We start from the raw sequence: 27,873 nt of genomic DNA, 5'->3' as shown, positions 1-27,873 counted from the left end.
TTCATTGGGCTTTATTTTATTCTGTGAAAATAAGCCTTATTGTAAAACAGAATAAATCCACAAACCAAACCTCAAACCCTCTAGCAAAGAAGGCCCCCTTAATGCATAAATTCACTGCTGACAAGAGAGTCCCTTCAAGTCATTGCTTTTGTTTCTTGTTTCTTGAGAACATGATTCCAATGAGGCCTATGGCTGCCAGGCCCACTCCTGCCATGCCAGCTACCATGATGGCATCTCTGACCTGGAAGAGAGAGGAGGGTGGATCAGATTCTGTGCCAGGAATCTGAGTACACGCTGTACATTCAACAAGAACATCCAGCTCAGGGAGCCTCCCATGCCCCTTGGTCTTCTTGACAAACTCCGGAGTCATCTAACATTGGCAGGGAAATGGGGAGAAGAGGGCAGGATGGGGAAGGAGTGGTGGGTGGGGCCAGCTGGCCAATGACATACACAGGTCTGAAGCGGGAAACTCACTTCACCCTGTGAGTACTTAAAGCACACATCCCCAGAGGGTGGCTGTGAAAAGGACGGGGAGATGAAGCCAGATGGTTGAAATCCTGGCTGGCCAACAGGGAGCTCCCGAAGTAAGTGTGAAGTTGAAGAGTCATTGCTATTGAATCCTCAATAAACCATGACCTCCGGCAGAGCAAAACCCTCACTTGCCGTCATCTTCGCTGTATCCCCAGCACCCGGTCCTGCCAGGCGCAGATGTGCTCTTTGCATGTTCTTAAATGACTCAACTATGAAGAGTAGTAATGTTATACTTTACATTATTAAGATATCTGACTTGTATTGTTTGTACTAGAAAAAAAAAAACGTTGCAAAAGTAAGAGTAAGTTTCAGGGTAAAAATGGAACATGTATCAAATTTCACTCTTTCCAAAATCCAACTAAAAGTAAAATAAGGCATTTGTTTTAGGCATCATTCCACCAGGACCCAGAGAACACTAAATGCAGTGAAGGCAAAATGCCCGAAATCATGAAAACTGTACTTTTTCCCACTAACGGTATCATGAACACGGATCAAGAAATCTCACCCTAAAACCAAGCCAAGCATTTAAGCAGAACCAAGAACCGCAAAGGAAAAGATTATAACGATTTTACGCCAAGAAGTCCAATGAGACAGCGTACTAAAACTCCCAGTAATAAAAAGGATGAAAATGCGGACTTGGTACCCCAAACCCACATCCTTACATGACACCGCCAACTCTGCCCTTGGTACCCTGAGCACAGAGCTTGCATAGGTTGTGTATGTTGTGGCCGAAAAATTCCCACATGCCCACCATAGAGAAGACTTTGAAAAACTTCAATGCTTAAAAAGAATATACGTTGCCACTGCCCAGGCTTATCTGAGCCATACACATGTCCAGCATAGCTGTGTGAAATGCCAGGAAATACACCAGTGTAACTAACATCACAAGGTACCCAGAACACATGTCAACAAAAGTTTGCATGAAGCTACTGACCTAAGGTTTGACTGCCGCTCAGTCTTTAGACCTTCCTGTTAAATTAAAGGTAATTAGGCTTGGCTTTGTGGCAACCGCGGTCCTACTGGGTTCTTGCTAGGGAGCCTGCATAAAACCACTTGTATCCAGTGTTTTCCTTGCTAAGCTATGTGTCAAGGTGGGAGAAATGGTTTGCAGATAATGGAGTAGGAACCATAAGCCCCCAGTTCTTTACAGAACCTCACAGTGTGAGGAGAAATGCTGATGGAGCCGGTTCATACAAAAGGTACTTTGTCAAGGAAAACAACAATAGCCTCATTGTTTGTGTTCATGCTTTGTACAGAGTCAAACTGTGTAATTAAATACAAGAAAATAGTATTTAGTTAGCCCTGAGAGTACAGATTTTACGGAAAGAATGATCTTCCCGGGAGAGACAGAGCTACCTGCAGATGCCATTGATGATTTTCTTGTTGTAAGGCTGCTGGGTCCAGCCCAGCCACTGTGCTGAAATTACAACAGTTCTGATCATGAAAATGGGCTACACGGTGTGCACCAGAGGTCTTCAATCAGAATATTATGAAAGAGAAAAGTTGCCCCTCATTATCTTTTCTTGAAAGTGGGCAAACAGTAATCCTATCAGACTGCAGACAATTAGCTGCTTATGCTACACGTCTACTATGAGTTAAGCCCCAGAATTGTTTCTGGGAAAAAGGCAATGCAAATGTGCTTTTCTTCAGTTTCAGCAATGTTCTAAGTGGACATAAGAAGAGTAATATTATTCAGAAAGCAATTGAATTCAGACTATGAGAGGTTATAAAATAACAATGGTTATAAAATATGTGTACAGAAAGTTGGCTTTAATATTTACAGTAGTTTTTAAATAATACCCTGTAATTTATCCAGGTTTATGTAATTACACAATACCACTGGCCACATCTTCAATTTCTATTTATCTTAAAATTTTATCTGACACAGAGTAGACTTCAGCATGAGTGTAGCTCCTAGTTGCTTTTTGCTAGAGTACTATTCAGTACAAAAGCTTACTAAGAATACATTTTTTGAAGCCTGAGTATTTTTAAATAGGTAGGTGGAAAATAGGACCATCTTGATTAGAATACTCTTAGGCATGGAAAGCACAAACAACATTTTGGTTTAAATCCATTGTTTCCCTTTCTAAATGGAAACTTAGATGAGTCACATATAGTCCGTTGAAGGAAAATCTAGTCTGCTTCAAAGAGCTGAACACAAATAAACATCATGACTAATAAGATCCTTTTCACACAGAAAATTATCGTCATGAGTTAAGTGAAAAAGAGAGCTGCTGCTTTGATGGCTCTTACAAACAGAAGTACTGCTGGACGTTGTCCAGCACCCACTAAATCCACCCTCTCTAGTGAGATGGGAGAAGTGCAGAAGCTACATTTTAATTTGGTCACACCGTGTATTATGACCATTACTCACCTCGGCCAGTACTTCCCAAGGCGGGTACAGGCTTGCCCTCTGGAAGAAATCTGGCAATATCTACAGACATTTTGGTTCTTACACCTGGGGGTGGAGGGTGCTACTGGCATCTAGTTGGTAGAGGCCGTGGATGCTACTAAATGTCCTGCAATACACAGGGCAAGTCCTAACAATGAAGACTTATCTTCATTGTTAATGACCCCAAATGTCAATAGTGCTGAGGCTGCGAAACCCTCATCTAGGCCAAGAAATGAAAGAGGAAATCTTTGGAAACAGTATACACGGCCCCTCTTTTTGTTTTGTAGTATGTTCTGGTTTCATGTTCTGTGAGGGGGTCCGGTAGAATTGCTGATGCTGTTTTATCATTGCTGTGTTGTCACGGTTTTGCCTCTTTCGGGCGGCTGGCTAGCGCACCGGGCTAATGCCTCAGGAAGAGAATGGGATGTGTCCAATTTGTATTGTTTCATTTTTCAAGAAGGTGCTTGTAGAAAGAGCAAATGATAAAAAATATTTCTTGGTTCTTTCAGTATCTCAAGATTTGGAATTGTATTTAAATGCTCAAAATATTATTTGTGCGTACTGACGTATGTATTTTACTAAATTATGTAACAATTTTGTGAAGAAATGTTCTACGTATTTTAAATTGTGACTCTCTTCTTTAGTCTATTAATAATCATGAAAGGATAACTAAAAATGAGATGATTTGGAGATATTTTATAAATCTACCAAATCTTTTTAAAATAGCACCCTGAATTTGGTATCTTAAACTTCCCAAATTTGTATAGTAATCTCTGTTTGGAGTTTATTGCTGCATAGGAGGGTGGACATCTACCTGAAGTAGAAGCCAGGTGTAATCAACACCTCAATTGTTATGCAGGATCACCCATGAAATCAGATTTGTTTAGCATATGTTTCTCTTTTTTATGCTGATATCATCACTGCTACTTTTTAAAAAACTTCTACTGTACCCAGATCTACCAATAAGTGTTAGTTTTCTCATTGAAAAAGATAAATAATTGGAAAACAGGGGAGAGAAGAAAAGAAAATCAGAGGAGCAGTCTAGGGGTACAACCTCCGAATAATCAGTGATCCCGAATGAGAGAAGAGAAAATGGAAAATTTCCCAGAATTGAAGGAATAGGGTTTCCACATTGAAAAATGTCATAAAGTGCCCAGCATAATTCATGAAAACAGATCCACACAAGGTTTATCATAGTGAAATCTCAGAACACTGAAGATAAAGAGAAGATTCTATAAGCTTCCAGAAAGATAAAATTGGTCACATACAAAGGATCGAAAATCAGAACCGATTCAGACTTCTCGTAAACAATAGCATAAACTAGATGACAATGGAGCAATACCTTCACATTTTTTAAAAAATTCTTTTCAGCCTAGAATTCCATACCCAGCCAAACTATCAATCAAATACGAGGATAAAATGAAGACGTTTTCAGGCATAAACAGTCTTTTTAAAATGCATCCTTTCTCAGAATCTATTAGAGGTGGTATTCCACCAAAACAAGAGAGTAATCCAAGAAAGAGAAAGATGTGAGTTGCAGAGGATAAAAGCATTAATACAGGAGAGAACTGAAGGGCATCTCTAAAGGATGCTAGTAAAGAGAGATACCAGGATGACAGTGTGCATCAAATGTGACTCAAAACAAATGTTTTGAAGGCCATTATCCCCCCTAGATAGATATGCTGAGTGCCATCATCCCCCAGATTCCTTCTGGTTGCCTCACATTTGTAATCTGAGTCATGAGGTTCCTCTCATGGACCCGCCCACTGACTTTCCCAGAAGGAGCCTCTTATAAACTGTCAGGGAAATTGAAACTAGACTGTGACCCAGAGATTCTGGGACTCTTCACCAAACACTGGCAGTATTGCCCTGTCCTTCCCTAGCTAGGTGTGTACTTGCTACTAGTCAATTTTTGTATTAATCATCTTTCACATTCATATATATATATATATATATATATGTAATATATGTATATGTAAATATATGTATCACATATACATGTACTTATATACATTTTTATATATTTACATACATATTTATTGAATAATAATAACATGAGTGATTGAAGAAAACAAATAAGAGAATACCCATTGGAAGATATCTACTGTATCATCACAGAGCATAGGATGAACTAACCAACATGCAGGTCAGTGTAATAAGTAAACACAGCTGATTATCAGCGGTATGAGGAAGGCTGAGCGTGATCCTTGTAGGCGGTGTTGGTGGATGCCTCCCCAGCAAGTCACTGTGGCCCAGACAGGCCAGTGGACAAGACAGTGGGTGAACCAAGAAAAAGAATGAAGATGAGGACCATTATGACTACTTCAACTATTACAATGTATTAAGTGTACTTTCTGAGTTGCCACTCTGCTAGCATAAGGATGCTCTTATTTAATTCACACAGTAACCCTCCTAGATCAGTATTATCACTTGTACTTCACCAGGGTTTAGAGAACATGAATCGATCTGTCTGCCAGGCCATGCCCTTGACAACCACAATGACCAAGGAAGAAGACACCAGATCTCAAAAAATTAAAAAGTACTGAAAATCAACAACCTGATGGATCTTAAACTCATCCTTTACTGAAAGAAAAAAAAATCGTACTCTTTTGCATCAACAGGCATCCAAGAACTTTTCCAAACAATGTTCTCACACACACACACACACACACACACACACACAAATGAGGGGGCTGCAGGGAAGGGCCAGAAAAGGAGAGGAGAAAGTGAGAGAAAATGGGAAGGAAGTTAGTTACCCAGGTGAAAAAGCAATTCAAAGAAGAGAGTGGCCATGGCCAAAATCAACTAAGTAAATAAAACACACCTGCATCACCTGGAGCCTCTGGGACTGCCCCTTGGCTTAAGGCAGGGCTAAGCACAGGGCTTTTTATAAGTCGTGGCAGACCTGGGCTTCAGCTCCCACCTCTGCTACTTATCAGCACAGTTGGAGACAACTCTCAGGAAAAGAGACAACACAGATTTGTTTGATGAAATGAATGTCCATCAACAAGTGCTGTGAGCCTCAGTTTCCACATCTGTAAAGCGGGATAGTAAAACCTGCCTCTGAGGTTGTGGGAAGGGCCCATCTCAGGGCCAGGCAGCCAGGGAGGGCCGGGCACCGGGCTGACAGTGACAGCTGTGCTCACACCCTCGGCCATCGTCCCCCGACCACACTGGTCCGCGGTGCCCATCTCCCCACCCTCCTCCCCACCCCAATGGTGACATCCTTGAGGGCAGGCTTCTGCCTCTGCTATTCTGTCGTGTTTGTGCCCCTGCCTCCAGCCCAGCCCAGCCCACACTGATGCCCAGGTCAACGGAGGAAATGGTCTGGTTCCCGGGGATGGGGACACACTGAGGACGCACCTGGTCACTGCGGGGGATCCCGTAGCGCAGCTCGTTGACAAAGTGCTCGCAGTTCTCGCTGGTCAGCTTGTAGAGAACTTCCTGGCCCACCAGCTCCTCTGCCTGCTGGACAATCTTGTTGGGAGGCAACGGCGAGTACTTGTCATCGTGCTTATTGTTGACCTGGTACCGGTCTCTCCCGGCCACGTCGCACAGCCGATCCTTCCTCACTATGGCCTTGTCGGTCAGCGCAGACATGAGACTGGCCATCCCAGCTCCTGCGATTTCACCTATGGATTCAGGATGAGAAACAGCGGGATCGGTCCTGAGCCGGCCCCCAGGGGCTCAGAGCAGCCCCAAGCCTGGCATCCACCACATCCACAAGGGGATGAGCAGGTGTGAAAGGGCCACAGCTGTGTGGCTATGAATAAGGCACTTATGGTCTCTAGGCCTTGGTTTCCTTATCTGAAATGAGGAGGAGTAAAGTTCCATGATTTGTTGTGATTATTTTTAACCTAGAGAAGCTGGCCTCGTACACCCTCTTGTTTGTGCAAATCCACCTCCTTGGAGGAATAGAGTGTGAACTTTTTGTGATCCTAAAAATGCTACACTTCCTTGACACATACAAAGCTGATTACTGCAGAAAAGGTAGATGGATTTGCAGAAGTGGATCCTATCCTTCTTGGAGCAAAGGGACCAAAACCCCACAGCTGCTCCCAGAGGTGTGACACCAGGGAGGTCGATGGGGAGGGGCTGGAAGAGGCAACAAATTTCCAGAAATGAAACTGCCTTGAAGCAAGGGATTTGGGCTCAGCAGAAGGACCAGGATAGTTGGGAGGGAAAGCTGATGCCAGCACAGAGATTGGGCATACCTCCTGAGGCAGCCAGCCTACACCGTGTGGGGAGGGGCAAGCTTTTGGTATGACGGCTGAAGAGGTGTGCTTGCACGACAGAGGTGGACCCCAGGGAACATCACAGAGGAGGCTCACTGTCCCTCAAGGAGCCTCTGTGGCCCTGCCGCGATCGGGAACCCCCAAGGCTCTTCTCAGCAGGGGAAGCATCCTCTTACACTGGGCAGGACCCATCTTCCACTGTAACACCATGTGACAGCAACAAGCCATGGCAAGAGGGTCTGATCAGAGTCCAGGTCCTGTTCTGCTAGGCTTTCCAAAGAGGACTGCACCCCTCTGCCCTCAGATTTTAGAAAATCAGAAGAATTCAGACTTGCTACTAACAAGGCACAAGGTGCTTGAGGATTCAGTGAAGTAAATAAAAGATGGTGCTGTGTTTGAGCCCCAAATTTATGGAAAGGCTCGGTGTGGTGATTGGATCAGGGGAGCTCCTGAGACCCACCCACCTTCAGCCCCTAGGCGTGGGTGGCAGGGCTGGGACTGGGGCGAGGCAAGCAAGGTGCCCGGAGCACAGAATTTCAGGAGGTACCAACTCTCAGGGACGCAAGTTCAGAGTCAACACCTAAGAGTGAGGGCTTCCTTACACTTCACACCCTGGGTGTCACCCTGGTGAGTGAGTGCACAGGCTGACGGTCAGAAGCTCTGGGATCTGATTCTGGCTCCATCACTGAATGGTCTTGACATGTCGCTTAACTTTGCTGAGCCAACACTGGGAATCCACAAATACCAGCTAAGATGGATTCACAAACACACATCCGTATAGGAATTTAAAGTTTCTTTTAAAAGAATTATTTTACTTTTTAAAGTGAGTCTATTAAAGAAAATACCAATTAAATAATTGGAGAGAGGGCACAAGGATATGGCAAGCAATCAGTGACTAAATTTTGGGAAACCTCAGACTTGACAGTATAGCAGCACGTGTAAGGGCAGGGAATAGAGAGTCAGACAGCCAGGGTTTGAGTCCCACCTCCACGACTTTCCTGCTATGTGACCTTGGACAAGTGGCTTAATGTCTCTAAGTCCCCAATTCCTTGTAGAATAGGGTCAGTAAGTTCTACCTGTGCCTACAGTACTGGACGGGGAGCTGCAAGGATTAAAGAAACTGACTAGGTGCCTCCACCAGTGCCTGGCACAGGGTGAGTGCCTCATCAGTACTGGGTTGTTCTCTAAGCTTCCTTCCAACGCTAATTTCCACCGTTTTCTCAGTAGCAGGAGGTCAGTCCTCCTTGCCTCACCTATTCCACGGGGTTCCTGTGAAGCTCGAGTGAGAAGATGCAGATAGAAGCATATTTCCCTTTGAGGAGCACCACTCACCCAATGAAGGGTGTCACACCTACCCACCCAGATCCCCTGTCGTGCCATCCCCTGCTTCCTGTCCAGCAGTTACACCCACTCAGCGCAGTCAAGCAATACTGGTGCTGGTCCAAGGTGCTGAACACAGACACGAACTAGACAGCGCACCTGCCCTCAACGAGTTTACACTCTAGTGAAAGGACACTGACAAGGAACAAACAGAAAAAATAACACACTTTCAGGTACTGAAAATGCTATGGAGAAGATTAAGCGAAGTCACATAGGAGAGGATGACCAGGGGAGGCTGCTCTCACTCGGGGTGCGGGGGGGCCACGCGCAGAAACAGGCATTTGAATTGAGACTTGAACGATGAAGAGGAGGCAGCTGTGCTGAGAGCCAGGAAAGAGCATCACAAGCAGAAGGAAGAGCAAAGGCAAGGACCTCGGGAAGAAAGGCACGTGGCGTGCTTGAGGCTGCAAGGAGGCCAATGTGGCTGAAGTCTAGAGACCCAGCAGGAGAGAAGAGGAAGCTTCAAGAAGGTCAGAGAGGCAGGCAGAGGCCAGACCACGCCAGGCTCACAAGCCACAGCACAGATCTGAAACTTATTCTACGTGTGATGGAAAAGCCAGTCGAAATTAAAAGAAGGCGAGTGACATAATCAGATTTATACTTTGGAATGATCACACTGGCTGCCCAGTGAAGGAAGGACTGACCGTAAGTGGACAAGAGGCAGAGAGACCAACCAGAAGCTGCAGTAGCAACAGGTGAGAGAGGATGGTAGCTTACCCCAGGGCACAGCAGTGGACATGCTGAGAAGTGATCAGATCGGGGGTCTGTTTTGGAGATAAAGCCAACAGGATTTCCTGATGGATTAGACGTGGGGTGAAAAGGATCAAGGATGATGCCTAGACTTTTGGTCTAAGCAACCGGATGGCATTGTCCGCTGGAGCCCTCCATTTGGGGTGTGTCAAGTTCAACATGCCAATTAGATGCCCAACTGAAGATGCCAAGTCGTCAAGAGGTTACACACATCTGAAGCTAAGCAGGGTTAAAATCAAGTTAAGGGAGACATCGACAAATAGAAGGTGTTAGAAGCCAGTGGACCGGATGAGGGAGAAGCAAGGATTAGGGGTATGGAGAGGAGGAGCCCCCTAGACACAGGAGGCCAAGAAGGAAGGGCCCCGGGCTTCCCTGGTGGTGCAGTGGTCGAGAGTCCGCCTGCCGATGCAGAGGACGCAGGTTCGTGCCCCGGTCCGGGAAGATCCCACATGCCGCGGAGCGGCTGGGCCCATGAGCCATGGCCACTGAGCCTGCGCGTCCGGAGCCTGTGCTCCGCAATGGGAGAGGCCACAACAGTGAGAGGCCCACGTACCGCAAAAAAAAAAAAAAAAGAAGAAGGAAGGGCCCAGTGGGAAAGGAAGGCAGCGCCAGGTGAAGAGCAGAGAGAGGCCACTCGTGTTAAATGCTGCAGAGAAGCCAAGTAAGCCGTGACCAGGATATTGATTGTATTGCTGTAGCCTTAATAAGAGCTGCTCCAGGAGGGGAGTAAATACTCCCTGGTGGAGGGAACAGAAGAGAGGATGGGAAGTGAGGAACCACCAGGGGCCATGACAGACAAGAGAGCTGCTCCATGGGAAGTTAGCTAGAGAGGATGTGAGGTCGAAGGGGTGTTTGTTTGTTTTATCAGTGGGAGATATTCCAGTGGTTTCTAGGCCAATAGGAATAATACAGAATTATTATTAATTTGAGGGTACAGTGCCTGTGAAAGTAAGAGAAGGGGGTCCAGGGCCCACACCTAAAGGCTGGCTTTTAAAATAAGGGCAGGGGCACATATATACAATGGAATATTACTCAGCCATAAAAAGAAATGAAATTGAGCTATTTGTAGTGAGGTGGATAGACCTAGAGTCTGTCATACCAAATGAAGTAAGTCAGAAAGAGAAAGATAAATACCACATGCTAACACATATATATGGAATTTAAGAAAAAAAATGTCATGAAGAACCTAGCGGTAAGACAGGAATAAAGACACAGACCTGCAAGAGGGAAGAGATATGGGAACATATGTATATGTATAACTGATTCACTTTGTTATAAAGCAGAAACTAACACACCATTGTAAAGCAATTATACCCCAATAAAAATGTTAAAAAAAAAAAAAAGACACAGACCTACTAGAGAACTGACTTGAGGATATGGGGAGGGGGAAGGGTAAGCTGTGACAAAGCAAGAGAGAGTCATGGACATATATACACTACCAAATGTAAGGTAGATAGCTAGTGGGAAGCAGCCGCATAGCACAGGGAGATCAGCTCGGTATTTTGTGACCACCTAGAGGGGTGCGATAGGGAGGGTGGGAGGGAGGGAGACACAAGAGGGAAGAGATATGGGAACATATGTATATGGATAACTGATTCACTTTGTTATAAAGCAAAAACTAACACACCATTGTAAAGCAATTATACTCCAATAATGATGTAAAAAATAAAATAAAATAAAATAAGGGCAGGGGCACATTTGCACTGTAACAGAAGAAAAGGCAGATTATGTGGTTCTAGATGTTGGTGGTTTGGTTGATCAGGGGTGGGGATGGTGACATCTACCCTGGTTACTTCTAGATTTCTCTATAAATACAGGGTGAGGTCATTCATTTTGCTACCATTCTTGGTCAGCAAAAGACACATCCAAGAATGTCCACAGCAGCTGCACACAGAGCAGCCCACTAATGGAAGCATCCGATGCCCACCAGCGGAAGAATACATAACAGACTGGGCGATGTCCATACAACCGAGGACACGCAGCAATGGAAAAGTAAGAACAACACAGATGACCTCACAGGCCCAGGGAAAGAACCGGACACAAAAGAGCACAAGCTGTGTGATTCCTCTGCTCTGCAGTTCTACAAGCACAGCTAACCTACAGCAGGAGAACCTAGAAGAGTGGTTGCCTCTAGGGAGGGAGAGAGTATATTGAAGAGGCATGAGGGAGTCTTTTCGGGGAGTGGAAATGTTCTAGATCTTGATCCGGTCATTGTCACATGGATGGATACATTTTTTTTAATTCACTGACTATACACCTGACAATATTGCGCCCTTTACTGTATTTCGGTTATACCTCAGTTTAAGTAAAAAGTTTGAGAAAATGGGTGGGGAACTCTCCCAATAATCCTGCACATTAAGGATTCTTAACGTCAGTTTACAAATGAGGAAACCAAGGCCGGAGAGTGAAAATGGATTCACAGACAAGTCTGCTGCCCAAACACCTGTGCTCTTCCCAGGAGATTTGCACTTCAGGACCGAATGTGTTTTATACGAAGTCATAATACACAAAATACATGAAAAGCAGAACTGCCCCCTTGGAAGCCCACCCCAGTCTCTCTGCATGGCCCTGGTGCTCCAAGGTGCAGAGTCTGAAAACCACTGCCCCACACCGAGCTGTCTTCCTGTAGCACCCAGGAACCAACCGTCAGTTGGGGGCGAAAGAAGAATGTTGGGGTCCCCTGTGAACCACAGCTCCCCCACCTCCCTCTGCTCCCAGCCCCAGCACAGTGGAGCGCTGGGCACCCTTACTTGGTGGGGCCAGGTGGATCACATATCCATTACCAACGTAGATGGCCCAGTGTCTGTAGAAAGGGCGGAAAATCTCAATCAGGTCTCCAGGCTGGGGCTCTGGCTGCAAAACCAAGAAGAGTGCTGTTTCAGGTGACACGAGAGCTTGGAACCAGGGGCAGGGCTCAGCTAGGAGGGTGCTGCTCCGCGGCCTCCAGCTAACAGCTCTCCAGGGCGTCCTCCTGAGCCCTGCCCGGCCAATCCAATGCCAGTCTGACTTCACAAGCCTGTGTCCCAGACCTGCAGGGACTACGGGCCTGCCCACCTGTCATTACAACCTGCCGAGTGCACCGCCTAAAGGGTTTCTTCATTAGCCGGGGTTTCCGCCTTATTGTTCCTCTTTCTAGGAGTATTATTTATTGAACTCTTACTCAGAGCCAAGCGCTCTGCTAAGTGTTTTACAGGCGTAGCTCAATAAATTCACACAACCCTCCTAGGAGGCGGGCACTGCTGTGAACCCCATGTTATGAATGAGGAAATCAAGGCTCAGAGATGCAAAGGAATGTTCTCAAAGCCACACAGCCCGAGTGACGTGGCCAGGACTCAACACTAGGCCGCCTGATTCCCAGGCCCAGTGACTTGACCACCACACTGACCGTCAGGCAACACCACAGGTTATTTGATTAGAGCTGTGCATCTGGAGACTCTTCCAGGGGCGTCAAATTGGGGGCTGTCACACAGACACTCCGCGACCTGGCCCGGGGCCTGGCAGAGAACTGGTATCAACCTCTGACAGTAATGTCCCCCTGGCTGCTCATCCCAAGGATAAGAGGTGTGTGTGTGTGTGTGTGTGTGTGTGTGTGTGTGTGTGTGTGTGTGTGTGTGTGTGTGTGTGTGTGTGTGTGTGTGTGTGTGACAAGCAAAGGAAAACTCTCCTCTGCACTGTGCTCACACCGGTACTTCTGACACTGGATGTGTGGGTTTTCCACACTAAGCGATTCAATCCTCGATGCACACTGACTGGGCACCCACAGTTTACCTCAGTTCTGACACTAACGGCCTGGAGTTAGCACAGACCCACAGGCTTAGTCCCAGAAGACGGAGGCCCCACACACACTTTAGACGCCAACTGCAAGCTGCAGGTTGTTGGCTGTGCAGTGAACAACCGGCTGTAAACTGGGGGCTCCCACAGCCCCCTCCTTGGGTTCAGGACTTTGCTGGAACAGTTCATAGAACTCAAGAAAACAGCTGACTTGCTAGATTACCAGTTACTAGAACATATACAACACAGGAAGAGCCAGAGATGCAGAGGGCAAGCTGTGGTGGGAGGGGCACGGAGCTTCCATTACCCCTCTGGGGACCAGCGCTCTCCAGCACCCCCGTGCTTTCACCAACAGCCTGGGTTAGGGGTTTTATGGAGGCTTCGTTATGTAGGCACGATGGATTAAATCATTGGCCATTGGTGATTAACGCAACCTCCAGCCCTCTGATCACCTGGTCGGTTGAAAGGGGCTCATTATGAATGACGAAAGACATTCCTCTCACTTCTACTGCTCAGGAAATTACTTGGATTTTAGGAGCTCTGTGGCAGGAACCCGGGGCCAAGACTAAATACCCATTTCTCATTATATCACAGTGAGAGTGCGTGGGAGTGAGGGTGTGTGCGTGTGTGCAGGGGAAGGTGGGAAGGATGCTGAAATGCTCCTCAGAGCCCCGCCCTGTTAGGGGAGCACAGCAGCCCAGAGCCTGAGAAAACCTGGGGAGGTTCAAGAACACTTTCATTCAACCTATTGAGGTCCCAATGCCAGACACTGGGCTAAGTACTACGGGTGGGGACACTCCGACCTGGGCCAGGATCAGGGCTGATGAGCTTCCATGGTCCAAATCAACCTTAAATCTCTTTAGAACACCTGGAGACAGAGCCCATCGGTGGTCGTTCCAGCTCTCTGTCCTTTCCCGCTCACCTGCTTGCTCTTAGGGGACAGACCCATAGGAGTTTGCCCACGTCCCACCGCCAAACTCTGTGGGCCTGACTGAGAGATTCCATCAAAGATGAGGGGGGAGCATGGACTCCCCCTTGTATGGCCTCCCCTGGGATAAAAATGATGGGCAGTAGAAGAGCCAATCACAACTCTATAATGGCTAGGAAGTAGGGTCAATGACAGTTCATTTCTACTTATAGAAACAATAAAACTGCAAACAAACATCCCACGTGGTAGGAAAAAAATCTTTTCACAGGAATTTTACAGATAAATCATATTGTCTTATTGCAGTGATTATAATTTATCTTCCCAGAAGAAGGCGCCCAGACCTTACTGGGAAGCTTTCAGAACACTGGACAATGGTCACAATTGATGAATCCCATTTGTTTTCCAGAATAAAAGAAAAAGTATATATTAATTGTTTGGTGAGAGTTATGGGGTCTTCAAGGACCCCCAAAGGGCGATTTAACTGGACATTTCCATGAATAAGCCAGGACACAAAAGCAAGGCTGAGATCCAGCCCTCAGGGAGGATACTGATTAGAAAAGGAGACAGTTGGGACATCAGGAATATGACGTCAAGTAATAAGCAGCCAGTAGGTACACAGACCCAAGGAGCTCAGGGGCTCACTGTGTTCCAGACAGTTATCAATGAAAGATATTGATATACAGAGAAACATGCTTGCAAAAAATAAATAAATAAATATATATATATATATATATATATACACACACACACACACACAAACACACACACACACAGCGACAAAAATATCTACAAAGAAACTCAGACTTTATAACACTAAATACTGATGCTAAGTGAAAGAAGCCATACCAATAATCTACGTACTGTGTGATTCCATTACACGTCATTCCAGAATAGGCATCACCATAGGACAGAAAAGTAATCAGCGATTGTCAGGGGCTAGGAGTCAGGAGAGGGGATGACAAGAAAGGGGAATGAGGAAATTTCAGAGCAATTGAATTTTCTGTACTGTTCTCTGTTTGATGGTGGTGAATGGTTACTCAATTGTCCATGTTTATCAGAACTCATCGAACTGAACACTAAAAGGGTAAATTAGACCGTAACTTTTTAAAACACTAATTGTTTAAATAAATAAAAAATTTTAGCTTAAAAAAATGGATATCCACAATTTGAAAGCAAAAAAGCTGTGATTTGTTTTTTAATACTTAGTCATATTGCCTGTCCCTTGTAATGGCAAAAGGCACATATTTCCAAATATGCACTAGCTTAAAACATGACATCACTCAAGGAAACTTCTTTTTAAAAACGAAGTGAAAGGTGCTGGACTCGCCCACGGAGCCCTGTGCACTAGTTAGAAGCAAGGACTCGATGTTCACATGACCATGTGGATAATCTTTCAGATACAGTGCTGAGTGAAAAAATGAGATTGAGCTCCGCAAAATACCACTTATACATATTAAAGATACCCACACACAAACCAATAATACATGTCTTACCAGAACCATACCCAAAAAAACAATTTTTAAAACAACAACAAAAGAATCTAAAGAATACATATTAAATATATTAGGATGCTACCTAGCCATTGGGAAGATGGAGAGGGAGAGGAAGGATGATAAAAGGGAACTTAATAAAAAAAAAAAAAGAAGACAAGGGGTCTTGCAGGGACCAGTGAGGACAGGGTGCCATGAACAGGGATATAAATAATTCACACCCTTTCACTAAACTCTAATTGGAGAAACAACTGCTTAATGATACACACAGCCAACTGAGCTGAATCAAAATTAAGAACTCAAGAAAGCATGTTATAAAATTAGAAATATGAGAACAAAGTCCTTGGGTCAAATTTGTGCCTCTGCTTATTTTTGTATGCAGGCAAAGAATGATCTTTACATTTTTCAGTGGTTGGGGGAAAAGTCAAAAGAAGAAGAATATTTTGTGACACATGAAATTCAAACTTCAGTATCTATAAAGTTTTATTGGCACAAAGCCACCCCCATCATTTACCTTGTGGACGAGGCTGCTTTCTCTCTACAGCAGTAGAGTAGTTGCAACAGAGACCAGAGATAGTAAAATATTCACTCTCTGGCCCTTCAGTGTGGATCAACAGTGATCCCTCTCTCACTCAGCTACATCCCCAGTCCCAGAAACCTAGCGGTACCCTGTTGTCAGGTGGTTCTTCCCCCAGGAACAAGGAGAGCCAGCAGGAAGCCAGAAACTCTCCAGAGCACAGTAACCATGGCTCTCCCACACAACACAGCCAATGACAGTGGCAAAGCTGAGACTCTGCGCCCACAGGATTTCAGAACAAAAAGTCTTTATTCTCTCCACAAAAGCACAGTTTACAAAGAGCTGTGTCACAGCCATTTTCCTTAGCAAGCAAATGGAGAACAATATCTGGCCTCTGCAGTTCACACTGGAAAAACCACCTAAACAACCATTAATAAGGACCAACTAAATTAATTATGTTATATTTATATGTACAAACAGCCAATAGAGAGAACAAGTTAGATTTACGTAAGCAGACATAGAAATAATCAAAACAAGTAAGTTGGAAAACATTATCCCATTTTTGTTTAAAAAACATTGTTATACATTCACATGCAAAATGTATTATACACTATGGATGAGCTGAGGAAAATACACCAAACTGTTGTGTACTATATACAGTGGGGGTTGGGAATCAGAGACTTTTATATTTTGCTATATTACTTTCTTATAATAAAAACTTTTATTATTTTTATAATATAACATAATTTTTATAATAAAAACTTTTTTATAATAAAAAATTTTATTTTTATAATAAAAACTTTTATTAAAAGAGTTTTAGATGGGAAAACATCCTTCTTATTGATGAACGTGCAGTTTTTTAATTGAAAAAGGTGGATGTTATCTGTCAGCAAAACCTCTTGAAACCATCTCCCATCTGGAGCCTGTAAATATTACCATGTTAATGATGCTTAAAAATCATTAACACTTAAATGTAACACATAAAAGCATAAAATAAAATTTAAAATTATACAGATGGATATGTTTCAGATCTTAGAATAGAGGAAGAAATTCTAAAGATAAAGTCCAAAGAACAAGGCATAAAGTAAAAGATGGAGAGTTTTTACAATTGAAAAATGTTACAGTTCTTATGAAAAGTTTCTATCATTGCCTGTTACATTCATACTCCCTTTTAAGAGAAAATGACCACCCACAATCCCGATTGCCCAGGCAGCCATATTTTATACCATGTGACCACTTCATCCTAGCCTCCATCAGCTGGACTAGAAAAAGGCACGGTTCCCAAGCAGGTCACCAACCTATGATCCTCCATAAGTGGACCTGGGCCAACCAAATTTTCTCTCTCTCTCTCTCTCAAAAATCTGAACCAAGTAATGAAAAAGAAAATAGCTTTTGGCAGAGGGGCTAAAATTGAAAAGTCATGACAAAGAGGAGGCAAGGGAGACCCCAGTGAACCACAGGCCAAACCAAGGGTTGGAGTTCTCACACCCACTCTGACCAAGTAGAAGACCCCTGTTGACAGTGGGAGAGAAGGAAGCAGGCATATCAGGAACGGCTAGCTGAGTCACACCAGTGGTGGAGCACCAGAGGAGAGATACACCAACTCCAGCTGCTGAGTGCCTGGAATCACCGTGATCCTGGACTGCCTCCCAGCCCCTGGGAGGCCCAGCCTTAACACAGCTCCTATACTTAGATTTTCAAGAGAATCCCCTTACCGCTCCACAGGTGTCCTTAGAATAAACTTTTTTCACTTGAGTTAGCTTAAGTGGGCTGCTGGTTACTTATAACCAAAAGAGCCAGACCAGAACATTCTGTGCATTGAAAACACACCACAGACAAACTACCACGACCAACTGGAAGAAAATGACAGCTTTAATACATAAAGAGTTTCTATGAATCAATAAAAAATGTAAACACCGGGCTTCCCTGGTGGCGCAGTGGTTGAGAGTCCACCTGATGATGCAGGGGACACGGGTTCATGCCCCGGTCCGGGAAGATCCCACATGCCGCGGAGCGGCTGGGCCCGTGAGCCATGGCTGCTGAGCCTGTGCGTCCAGAGCCTGTGCTCCGCAACGGGAGAGGCCACAGCAGTGAGAGGCCCGCGTACCACCAAAAAAAAAAAAGTAAACACCAAAATAGAATAAAGTGGAGAAAGGGTATAATAAATAATTTTAAAAGGAGAAATACATATTACCACTAATACAAGAAAACACATTCTATCTCACTAGTAATCCAATTAAATTAAAAACTGGTTTTGGGGAAGATTAAAATACTAATACTAAATATAGGAAAAGATGCAGGTAAGCAGGCACCCTCAGTCACTGCTGTTAGGAGTATAAATAAATACAACTTTCCTGAAGGTCAATTTGGCAATCTGTATCACTAACCTTAAAAATATTCATATCCTTTGACCCAATTTCTATTTATAGACCAGATCTTAAGGAAATAATCTGAAATGCCTATAAAAGATGTCACAAAGTCACATCTAATGGCAAAAAATTAGATACCTAAATATCCTACAAAAAGATTAAATATTGCCATAATTATATACTAATATACAGTTATGTTTTAAAAGATATATTTTAAAAGAATACCTAAGGACAAGAAATGTCTATAATATAATGGTAAGTAAAAAAGCTTTACAATCAACGATAACTCAATTTTTTTTAAGTAAAAATTTAAAAAGCTTTACACGAAATGGTATTTTTTTTAAACTTTGTTCAAAAAAGATAACCAACGCATGTTTTTTTGAAAACTGTGGAAATACACCAAAACATAAACAGTGTTTATTACTAGGTGGTGAAACTTGGGGTATTAATTTTCTTTTTAATTCTGTTCTAGTTTTCCAAATGTGTAAATACATATATATTTGTTTTAGAATCAGAAAACGACGTAAGGCTTGACAAACATCAGTGTGTTCAATCTGGGGTGATCCGTACAATTACTATTATGTAACAAAATAAATACACACAACAAAAAACTAGAAGGATGCATACCAGCATCCTACCCGAGATTCCCGCCGGGGGCCGGGGCTAAGCGTGGTTATTGTGATTATGTTGCTCCCTTCTACTTTTCTGCATTTTCCAGCTTTTCTGCAACGAACAGGAAAGTTTATAACATGCTTCGCAACACTGTTATGAAAATTTTTCAAACATTAGTTTGAATTTCCAAATGTTCAAAATTGAAAGCATTTTTCAGTAAACATCTGTATACCCCACCACCTACATCTACTGTTAGGCTACTGAAGTGGCTGTATCACAAATATGTCCACCTACTCCGCACAAATTACAGGAGGGGAGGTTGCTGGCATGCGTGCAGAATCACCCTGCCCTTAACAAACGCCCTCCCCCGCCCCAGGGAAACGGTGTAACTGGTCAACGACACTCCTTGAGAATCCCTTCACATTGGGGATACCCACCTCTGCCTGAGAGGGTCAAGGAACTCTTTCATTTGCTCATTCATTCTACAGATGTTCACAGAGCCGGGCACCTGGGCTACGCCTGTGAACAAAGGCCGAGATACCGGACTTCACGGAGTCAGGTATCAGGTATTTTGTTCAGCATCAAGGAGAGAGACAGAATTTTTTTAAAATTTCTTTAAAGCCTTAGTAAATGAGTAAATCATCCAGAATAGTAGAAGAGATACCAAATAAAAACAAAAAGAAAGAAAGAAAAGGTAGGGCAGGTTTAAGGGGCTGGAGTGGGATGGGAAGGGAGAGGGGACTGCAATAGTAAAAGGGGGTCAGGGAAGGCAGAGAGTGGGCCCTGAAGATGTTGAGAAGACCCAGGCCGAGGCGACAGCCTGAGCAAAGGCCCCGGGTAGTAGTATGTTAGAGGAACAGCCCGGAGGCCAGCGTGGCTGGAGTGGAGTGGGGAGTGGAAGAGGGGAGGATGGAGGATGGAGAGAGAAGTTGATGGCTCAGACAAGATGGAGGGAGCAGGGGATGAGAAGTAATGCATTCTGGATTTCTTTGAAGGCAGAGCCAACAGGATTTGCTGTTGCAATGAGGTAACGTGTGAAGGAAAGAGGCGTGAAACGTGACTTCAAGGTTTCGGGGAGGCTGAATGGGCAGGCTGCAGACACGGAGGGCACGCTGGGTTGAAATAGCCACCAGGTAGCCACCTGGAGAGGCAGGGAGGCAGCTGCATGCATGAGTCTGGAGGTCAGAAGAGGGGTCTGGGGTGAGGGTCACTGTCGATCTTTAGGAGAACAGCTCCTATTGGGAGCTGGAGGCAAAAGCCGGCTGAAATGGGTATAAGAGAGACTAGGAGAGGACCTCCTCCTAGAAAAGGCAGCAGCTGAGATTTTGCTGAAGTCTTGAAAGATGACAGGGAGCATGTACATGGTAGACACAGAATTCAAACCCAAACCCTGCACTTTTGGTTTTTGTTTTGTTTGGCCACACCTCGTGGCATGTGGGATGTAAGTTCCCCCACCTGGGATCCAACCCAAGCCCCCTGCAGTGAAAGCGCGGAGTCTTAACCACTGGACCACCAGGGAATTCCCCCAAATCCTTCACTCTTTTTTTTCCCATATATATGGAATCTAAAAAAAGAAAAATGTTTCTGAAGAACCTAAGGGCAGGACAGGAATAAAGACCCAGACATAGAGAATGGACTTTAGGACACAGGGAGGGGGAAGGGTAAGCTGGGACGAAGTGAGAGAGTGGCATGGACATACATACACTACCAAATGTAAAATAGCTAGCTAGCGGGAAGCAGCCGCATAGCACAGGGAGATCAGCTCGGTGCTTTGAAATCCTTCACTCTTAACCCTCACACTCTCCTGCAGTCAGAGGAGGCAGTGGGGAGGAAGCAGCCGGAAAGGGGAAATATGGAGACGGGGCAGACAGGAGCAAAAGCACAGCGGTGCGGGCGCCTCGGGGTGATCTTGCGGTTGGGTCAGAAGCAGGATCCCTGGGGTGGAACCCAGGCCTGGCAGTTTTGTAAGCTTCCAGGTGATTCTACTGTGCAGCCCAGAGAACCACAGGAGAGACGGGTTAGGCAGAGAGGGGCAGTCATACCTCGCTTTGCAGGTGGGGAAACTGACACTAAGGGAATGAGGTCACTTAGGTCAGCCCGAAAGTAGCAAAGCAGGAACTTGAACCACAGCCTGATCCCCACCACAAGGAAAATCTGCCAGCCTTCTGGCAGATTTCACCATCTGCCCCTGCATGTTAATCCACATTCACTCCTGCAACTCTGATCCAGTGTGAGACCCTCCGCTGTGGGCACTGGACAGGACCAGATGGAAAAGTAAGGGCACTTCCAGAAGAATTTTCAACCCAAGGGTTGAAACAAAACAAAAAGAATGTTTTTCTTTATTTTTTGTTAATTTTACTTTGAATGGGGTACCTATATTTTTAGTTAATTTTACTTATTTATTTTTTTAACTATTTATTTATGTATTTATTTTGGCTGTGCCGGGACTTAGTTGCGGCACATGGGATCTTCGTTGTGGCAATGCAGACTCCTTAGTTTCAGCATGTGGACTCTTAGTTGTGGCATGCATGTGGGATCTGGTTCCCTGACCAGGGATCAAACCCCAACCCCTGCACTGGGAGCGTGGAGTCCTACCCACTGGACCACGAGGGAAGTCCCTAGACTGTTTTTCTTTCATTCAAGGCCGCTAAGGAAGCATTCCAATCCGCCTACACTCAGCTCCATTCAGCCTCCTCATCAGAAGTTTGCAATTTTTTTATTTTAATGAAATATTTCAGGCATACAAAAAATACAGAAAGTAGGCTAATGAGCATTACTGCTCTGCATTTAAATTAGGATGCATTTGGTTTTCAGAAACTGCATACTGATTACAGCCATGGGCTCTGAAGCCAAACAGCCTGGATTCAAATTCTGGCTCTGCTACTTACTAGCTGGATAGCCTTGGGCACGTTACCCAACTTCTCCCAGCCTCAGTTTCCTCAGCTCTAAGATGAGGATAATTACAGCACCTGATTCATGAGGTTGTCCTGAGGATCAAATAAATGAGTACCTATAAAGCACTCATCAAGTACTACCTGGCACACAGGTAAACAGCAGTTTTTGCTGCCACTGTTCTTGGGGGTGCTTTTATTATTTTGGATTTGGGAAGGTCAGAGGCAGCTCCAGGAGTAGCTGGAGACACTATGGAGGATGTGAAACCCAGCCCGAGAGCAAGTTCTCCTTGTTCCCAAATCACACGCTCTGGTGAATGTGGAAATCCCTCAACTCACCCACTTCATTTCTGATACTCTGGGGAAAACATCTACAAGCATGTAATTCAAAAACCGGAAGTCCAGGGAGGGTGCTGAAAAGGGACTTTTCCAGCACAGAGTTGGGAGTTTTGATGCCAAGGCTTTAAAAAGAAAAGAAACCCCTGAGGAGCCCACCATCAATCCTGTCTATCTGAGGCTGCGTTGTCAGAAGCAGGGCCCAGGCCACCTGCAAGTGAGGCCCCTCTGCTCTATTGCTGTGTGACCTTCAAGAATCATTTAACCTCTCTGAGGTTCTCTGGTAAAACAGTGCCATTAAGATCCATCCAGCAGAGTCTGTGTGAGGAATAAGTGAGATAATGGGGGTGAAAAGCTGCAAAACCCCTTAACGCTTATTAGAGGGTTGAGACCCTGTGCCCCAGGCTGGGTGGGTCCGGGGAACTCGAGGTGGGGGGCAGACTCCCCAGCCTCGGGCCCAGTGAGAAGGTAGAGGAGGGGTTAGGCTGACACATCACCTCTTCCCTTGCCAGCCTCCGGGAGAGGGACAGTGGCAGCTCCAGTGGGTACCAGGTCCAGCCACAGCAACCCAAAGGTCATGTGTATCCTGGAAAAAGGAGGCAAAACTCATTCGCCCTCCCAGGCTCTTGACCTCCAAGCCTCAGACCTGTTCTACATGTTGAACCTCACGCCACGGGAACCAGGACTCCCCCTGAACTCATGTGGGAACCACCACGGCTGTCACCATGCACTCCTCGGGGTTTTCACAGGTTACCTGGAATCCTTACAGCAGCCCATTTCACTGACCAGAAAACAGCTCAGATGTAGGAATTAACTGGCCCAAGAGAACTCCCTGAGAAGCAATGCCAGGATTACACTGAATCCTGAAGGTCTTCCTGAATCCAAAGGCCCAGTTCTTCACACGAAGTAATTCACACGAAGCTACTGACATCTGCTCAGCACCCCCATGGTGAGCTTTGCCTCCACATCACTGTGCTCTAGTCCTGCAATGCCCCTGACTGTTCACTGGCAAATTCCTACTCAGCCCTCACGTCTCCACCTCCTCAGTGCCTCCCCCAGACTCCAGGGCAGAGTGTTTATCAGCCGCAGCCCCATTTATCCGATGACTATAATTGTTGGGCTGAGCCCCTGGGAAGGAATGATCAGTTTCCCTGCCCAGCTCTCCAGCTGGACTGAGCAACCAGCCAGGCACATACAACATTCTCAGCAGAGGTCTGTGGGCAAGAGGGACACACTGCTTCCTCCTCAAGCCCCTCCCAGCCTCTGGCCCCGCCCCCTCCCTTTTGCACCTCAACTAGCCCCGCAGAGATCTGTCAGATCATCAGGCAAACCTAGAGGGTCATAAAGAAGTCAATAAGCGAGTCTAGAGTCAGAGACCAGAGCAGGCCCATCGATTTCTGCATATCTGGAGCCTCAGATGCCCTTTGGAGCTTCACGTCCCCAGCAGCCGCTGCTCAACAAGCCACAGGTTTAAGGGCAGGGTGGGTGGAGAAGGGAAGGCAAAGCTCCTGGCCCACGAATTCTAAGTAAATTTAGAACACAGAGGGGAGGGAAATGGTCAGCGCTGGCCCTGACCAGGAGGACTCAGGGCTGGACTAAAGGGCTTGGAGAAACGTGGGCCCATATGGTAGACACACAGCCTCTCGGTCCCAGGGAGGTCCAGGCAGCTGCTTTAACAACAACTAACATTTGTCAAGCCCTAAGAGCCAGGCAGTGGCACACCCAGAGTGGGAGAGTGAGAGCCGAATCCTCTGGGCGCAGACAAATAGGGGAGAGTTGCCCATAGAGAATTTTAAAACCATGATAAGACACACCAAAAATCAGTCTGCTGTTTACTATCACCGTATGCCAACACTTTTAAACAATATCAGTGATATTGGTCTAAGTTCTAACTCATGCACCTCCTGTTGAGAGTTAATAATATAGGGACATCCCTGGTGGCGCAGTGGTTAAGAATCCGCCTGCCGATGCAGGGGACACGGGTTCAAGCCCTGGTCCAGGAAGATCCCACATACCGCAGAGCAACTAAGCCCGTGTGCCACAACTACTGAGACTGCGCTCTAGAGCCTCCGAGCCACAACTACTGAAGTCCGCATGCCACAACTACTGAGCCCATGTGCCACAACTACTGAAGCCTGCACACCTAGAGCCCATGCTCTGCAACAAGAGAAGCCACCGCAATGAGAAGCCCGCGCACCGCAGCAAAGAGTAGCCCCCACTCAACGCAATTAGAGAAAGCCACGCGCAGCAACAAAGACCCAACGCAGCCATAAATAAATAAGTAAATAAATTTATTTTAAAAAATATATATATATGTGAGCTTTAAATTAGCACACTTTCATTTCTTATTCTTTCAGTCTTCTACATGGAAGTTTAATCAGAGAACACCCAGCTATACAGTCAACCCCCAACATACACAGACTCAGCTACATGTGTCTATTCCAACAGTAAGTTCTGAATGGCTCGGAATGGTTCAAGTTCACTTTCAGCACAGTTTGGGCCACCAACGCCTGTGATCCTACATTTTCCTGTGTTTAAACAGAAGACAAGAGTCTGCTCTCCCAGTGCCAGAAGAAAAGTGTTTGAAAGAGAAGTGTTTGAAAGTCTGGATCAACTTCACCAAGAACTAGACTCTCATTCTAAAGCGATGGATTAAATAAATGTCAAAGTTTACCATCATTCGGCCATTTTCTCTGATTTTTGCCAAAGAAGAAAAACTGGGGAGAATTTTGCCAAATAAGATAAAAACTTACAATGAATTTTCTGGTGAATATGTTTCAGTGAAAATGTTTTAAATGTGGATATATTTAAAAGCCACTAGAATGAGGACTTCCCTGCTGGTCCAGGGTTAAGACTCCATGCTCCCAATGCAGGGGGCCCGGGTTAGATCCCTGGTCAGGGAACTAGATCCCGCACGTGGCAACTAAGACCCGGCATAGCCAAATAAATAAATAAATGTTTTAAAAACTAATAATAAAAAATCAAAATAAAAACAAAGCCACTAGAATGGATAAACAACAAACGTCCTACTGTATAGCACAGGGAACTATATTCAATATCCTGTGATCAACTATAATGGAAAAGAATATGAAAAAGAATGTATATATGTGTATAACTGAATCACTGTGCTGTACAGCAGAAATTCACACATTGTAGTCAACTATACTCCAATAAAATAAATTAAAAAAAAAAAATCAGGAATCCCTGGTGGTCCAGGGATTGGGACTCCACACTCGCACTGCCGAGGACCCAGTCCAATCCCTGGTCTGGGAATTAAGATCCCATAAGCCATGTGGTGTGGCCAAAAAAAAAAGAGAGAGCTCTCTAGAGATCAGCAAAAATAAATAAAACATAGAAGCCACTAGAATTAATTTTTTTAAGACATAGGCAGCATTGCAATTTCTCCAATTTATTATGAAATGGAATTTTTATGAATTTCTGACAAACTTATCCTAATGTTTAAGGTTTTTCCAATTTGTATATCTGTTGTTTCATATGAGAGAAGCTTTTGAAATTAAAATTAATAAAAAGTGTCTTCTCGACATATACACACTACTATATATAAAATAGATAACTAATAAGGACCTACTGTGTAGCACAGGGAACTCTACTCAATACTCTGTAATGACCTATATAGGAAAAGAATCTAAACAGTGGATATATGTATATGTATAATTGATTCACTTTGCTGTACAGCAAAAAGTAACACAACATTGTGAATCAACTATACTTCAATAAAAAAATTTTTAATAAATAAATTTAAAAAGTGTTCTTCAACTGTGAATAAAGATAAATGGACAAATCTAGCTCTACTGAGTGTTGAACATGAATATACAAAGAAGATCAATTTTGTCAAAGTCAAGGACAACTTTTCAGAAACTGAAGTTCCAAAACAGAAACTGTAATGGCATTATTATTCACTACTGTGACCAACCTATATGTAAGAATACGTTTTCTTCAAAAATACACTAATGCAATTAAAAGCTATTAACCCATTACTTCTATTTTTCTCTATAACACCTACTTTATTTTTCAGTTTTTATATTTTCACTGGCATGATTTCATATACAAAGCTCAAAAGAAACTTGACTGTGTTTCTTTTCTGGCCATTATTACTATTCATTTCGTGATTATTACTGAAAATAATGTTGCTAGTTAACGGAGAGGATGTTTTCAAATGACCACTCCAGACATCAAATATTCCAGGTACACCCTAATACCAGGCACTGTGCTAAGCCCTTTACATGGATTAAATCATAATCATAATAACAATGAATTACAGTTGAGCACATAATACGTGTGTGAAGCACTGTTCTGAGCACTTCATAAGTATTAAGTCATATAATCCTCACTCTGGGGAAGAGAGTTGATTTGAAACTTGGTCAAAGTGCCACAGCTAGGTGCTCAGCAGGAACACGGTCCCGGGGCGAATCTACCTCAAAAGCCGGGCTCAGAACCTCTCTGGAGCAGGTCCAGCTAGGCTGAAAGGAAGCATTTGCTAAGCACCTTTATGATTTCTGAACCATAGGAAAAGTGAGAGTTGGGAACTTGCTGGCAGGGCTGGTCATGAGGTGCATCAGCTGAGGCCGGAAGAATCACCTGTTGTCAGACCCAGGCTCGGGGGGCAGCAGGTGCAGCCCCAGACACTCAGCCCCAGGAGCCCACCCAGGTGTTCTGGTCTGACTCGGGAAGGCAGCACAGGACCTTGGCGGGGCAAATCTCTCCTTGCTGCCTCCCCGCTCCTGGGGGCCTGTTTCAGGCAGGGCGGCCTCCCAACCCGCCCACGCAGTTACTCACACTGAGACAACTCCAACGGATACCCACCGACGCGCATCTCACACCTGATGCCCACCGGCCAGTGGGGCAACCACATGTGGAGGCCACATCCTCAAGGACCCTCTCTCTCGTAAGTGATGACTCAGACCCACCGAAACACGGCCCCCACTCCCAGCCCACTCGCCCCCCCTCAACTTACCACGGGCGCGCGCATCTCCTTCGGTAATGGAGGCCCTCAATTTCACGCTGGAGTTGGCTTTATCAGCTGAGTAAACGCCTGAGGCAGCGGGAGAGCAGGGATTCATTGTCAGCAGGAAACAGAGTCCCCAAGACCCCAGGGGAGTGTGGCTTCTGGCGAGGGAGACCGTGCCCGGTTGGTCTCTAACCCCTCCGAGAACAACGGGCTCACTCCCTGCGAATTCCTCGCCGGCCCCCTCCCTGCCCCTGCACTTGGCCGTGAACGGATGAATCCCTTGCAGGGGCCAGGGAGGTACACCTGATACCGGAGAGCCGGGCGGCGCAGCGGCGGGGAGCGCGAGCCGTGTCACCTACCAGGGCGCGCTGCGCCCCCAGAGAGTCAGCGGGGCCGCCCTCGCGCCGGGCCCTCCGTCCCCGGCCGCTGCCCTCAGCGGCTCCCTAACTTGTTTACTCCCGCCTCACCCAAACTCTCCATCCCCCACCACAGCCTGTAACACCTGAGAGCCCCCGCAAGCGTCTCACCCTTCCTCAAGTTCCGGGAAGTACCGCTCCCCCCACCTCGAGGACTTGGAATGCAGCGCGGCCTCCACTGAAAAGGGAACCGGCTAAATGGCCGCAGAGTCCAGGCCAGCGTGAGGTCAACTGGCCCCTCCCCGTGAGACTGACTAATTAGAGCCTCGCAGAGCTCCCTGCCCCG

At 45.4% G+C, this 27,873-nt stretch overlaps 1 protein-coding gene across 3 annotated transcripts; it reads right to left on the bottom strand.

Moving 5' to 3' along the window:
* LOC132525704 (phospholipase A and acyltransferase 3) lies at positions 1 to 27,844 on the bottom strand. 3 transcript variants are annotated; one of them, XM_060158870.1, is made up of 5 exons: positions 27,699 to 27,844; positions 27,178 to 27,255; positions 12,039 to 12,141; positions 6,287 to 6,555; positions 1 to 241 (listed from the first exon to the last, which is right to left on the bottom strand). In XM_060158870.1, exons 2-5 carry the CDS (start codon positions 27,190 to 27,192, stop codon positions 140 to 142), a joined length of 489 nt encoding a protein of 162 aa, XP_060014853.1. In that variant the 5' UTR covers positions 27,193 to 27,255; positions 27,699 to 27,844; the 3' UTR covers positions 1 to 139. The 3 variants fall into 3 exon arrangements, with proteins under 3 accessions (XP_060014853.1, XP_060014854.1, XP_060014855.1); XM_060158871.1 differs by lacking the exon at positions 27,699 to 27,844 and adding an exon at positions 27,475 to 27,617; XM_060158872.1 differs by lacking the exon at positions 27,699 to 27,844 and adding an exon at positions 27,531 to 27,563.
* Positions 27,845 to 27,873: the final 29 nt, after the last annotated feature.

This window comes from Lagenorhynchus albirostris, chromosome 9 (genome assembly GCF_949774975.1).
Source record: "Lagenorhynchus albirostris chromosome 9, mLagAlb1.1, whole genome shotgun sequence".
Lineage (NCBI taxonomy): Eukaryota > Metazoa > Chordata > Mammalia > Artiodactyla > Delphinidae > Lagenorhynchus > Lagenorhynchus albirostris.
The sequence above is the reverse complement of the archived record's forward strand: the minus strand, read 5'-3'. Positions and strand labels throughout refer to the sequence as shown.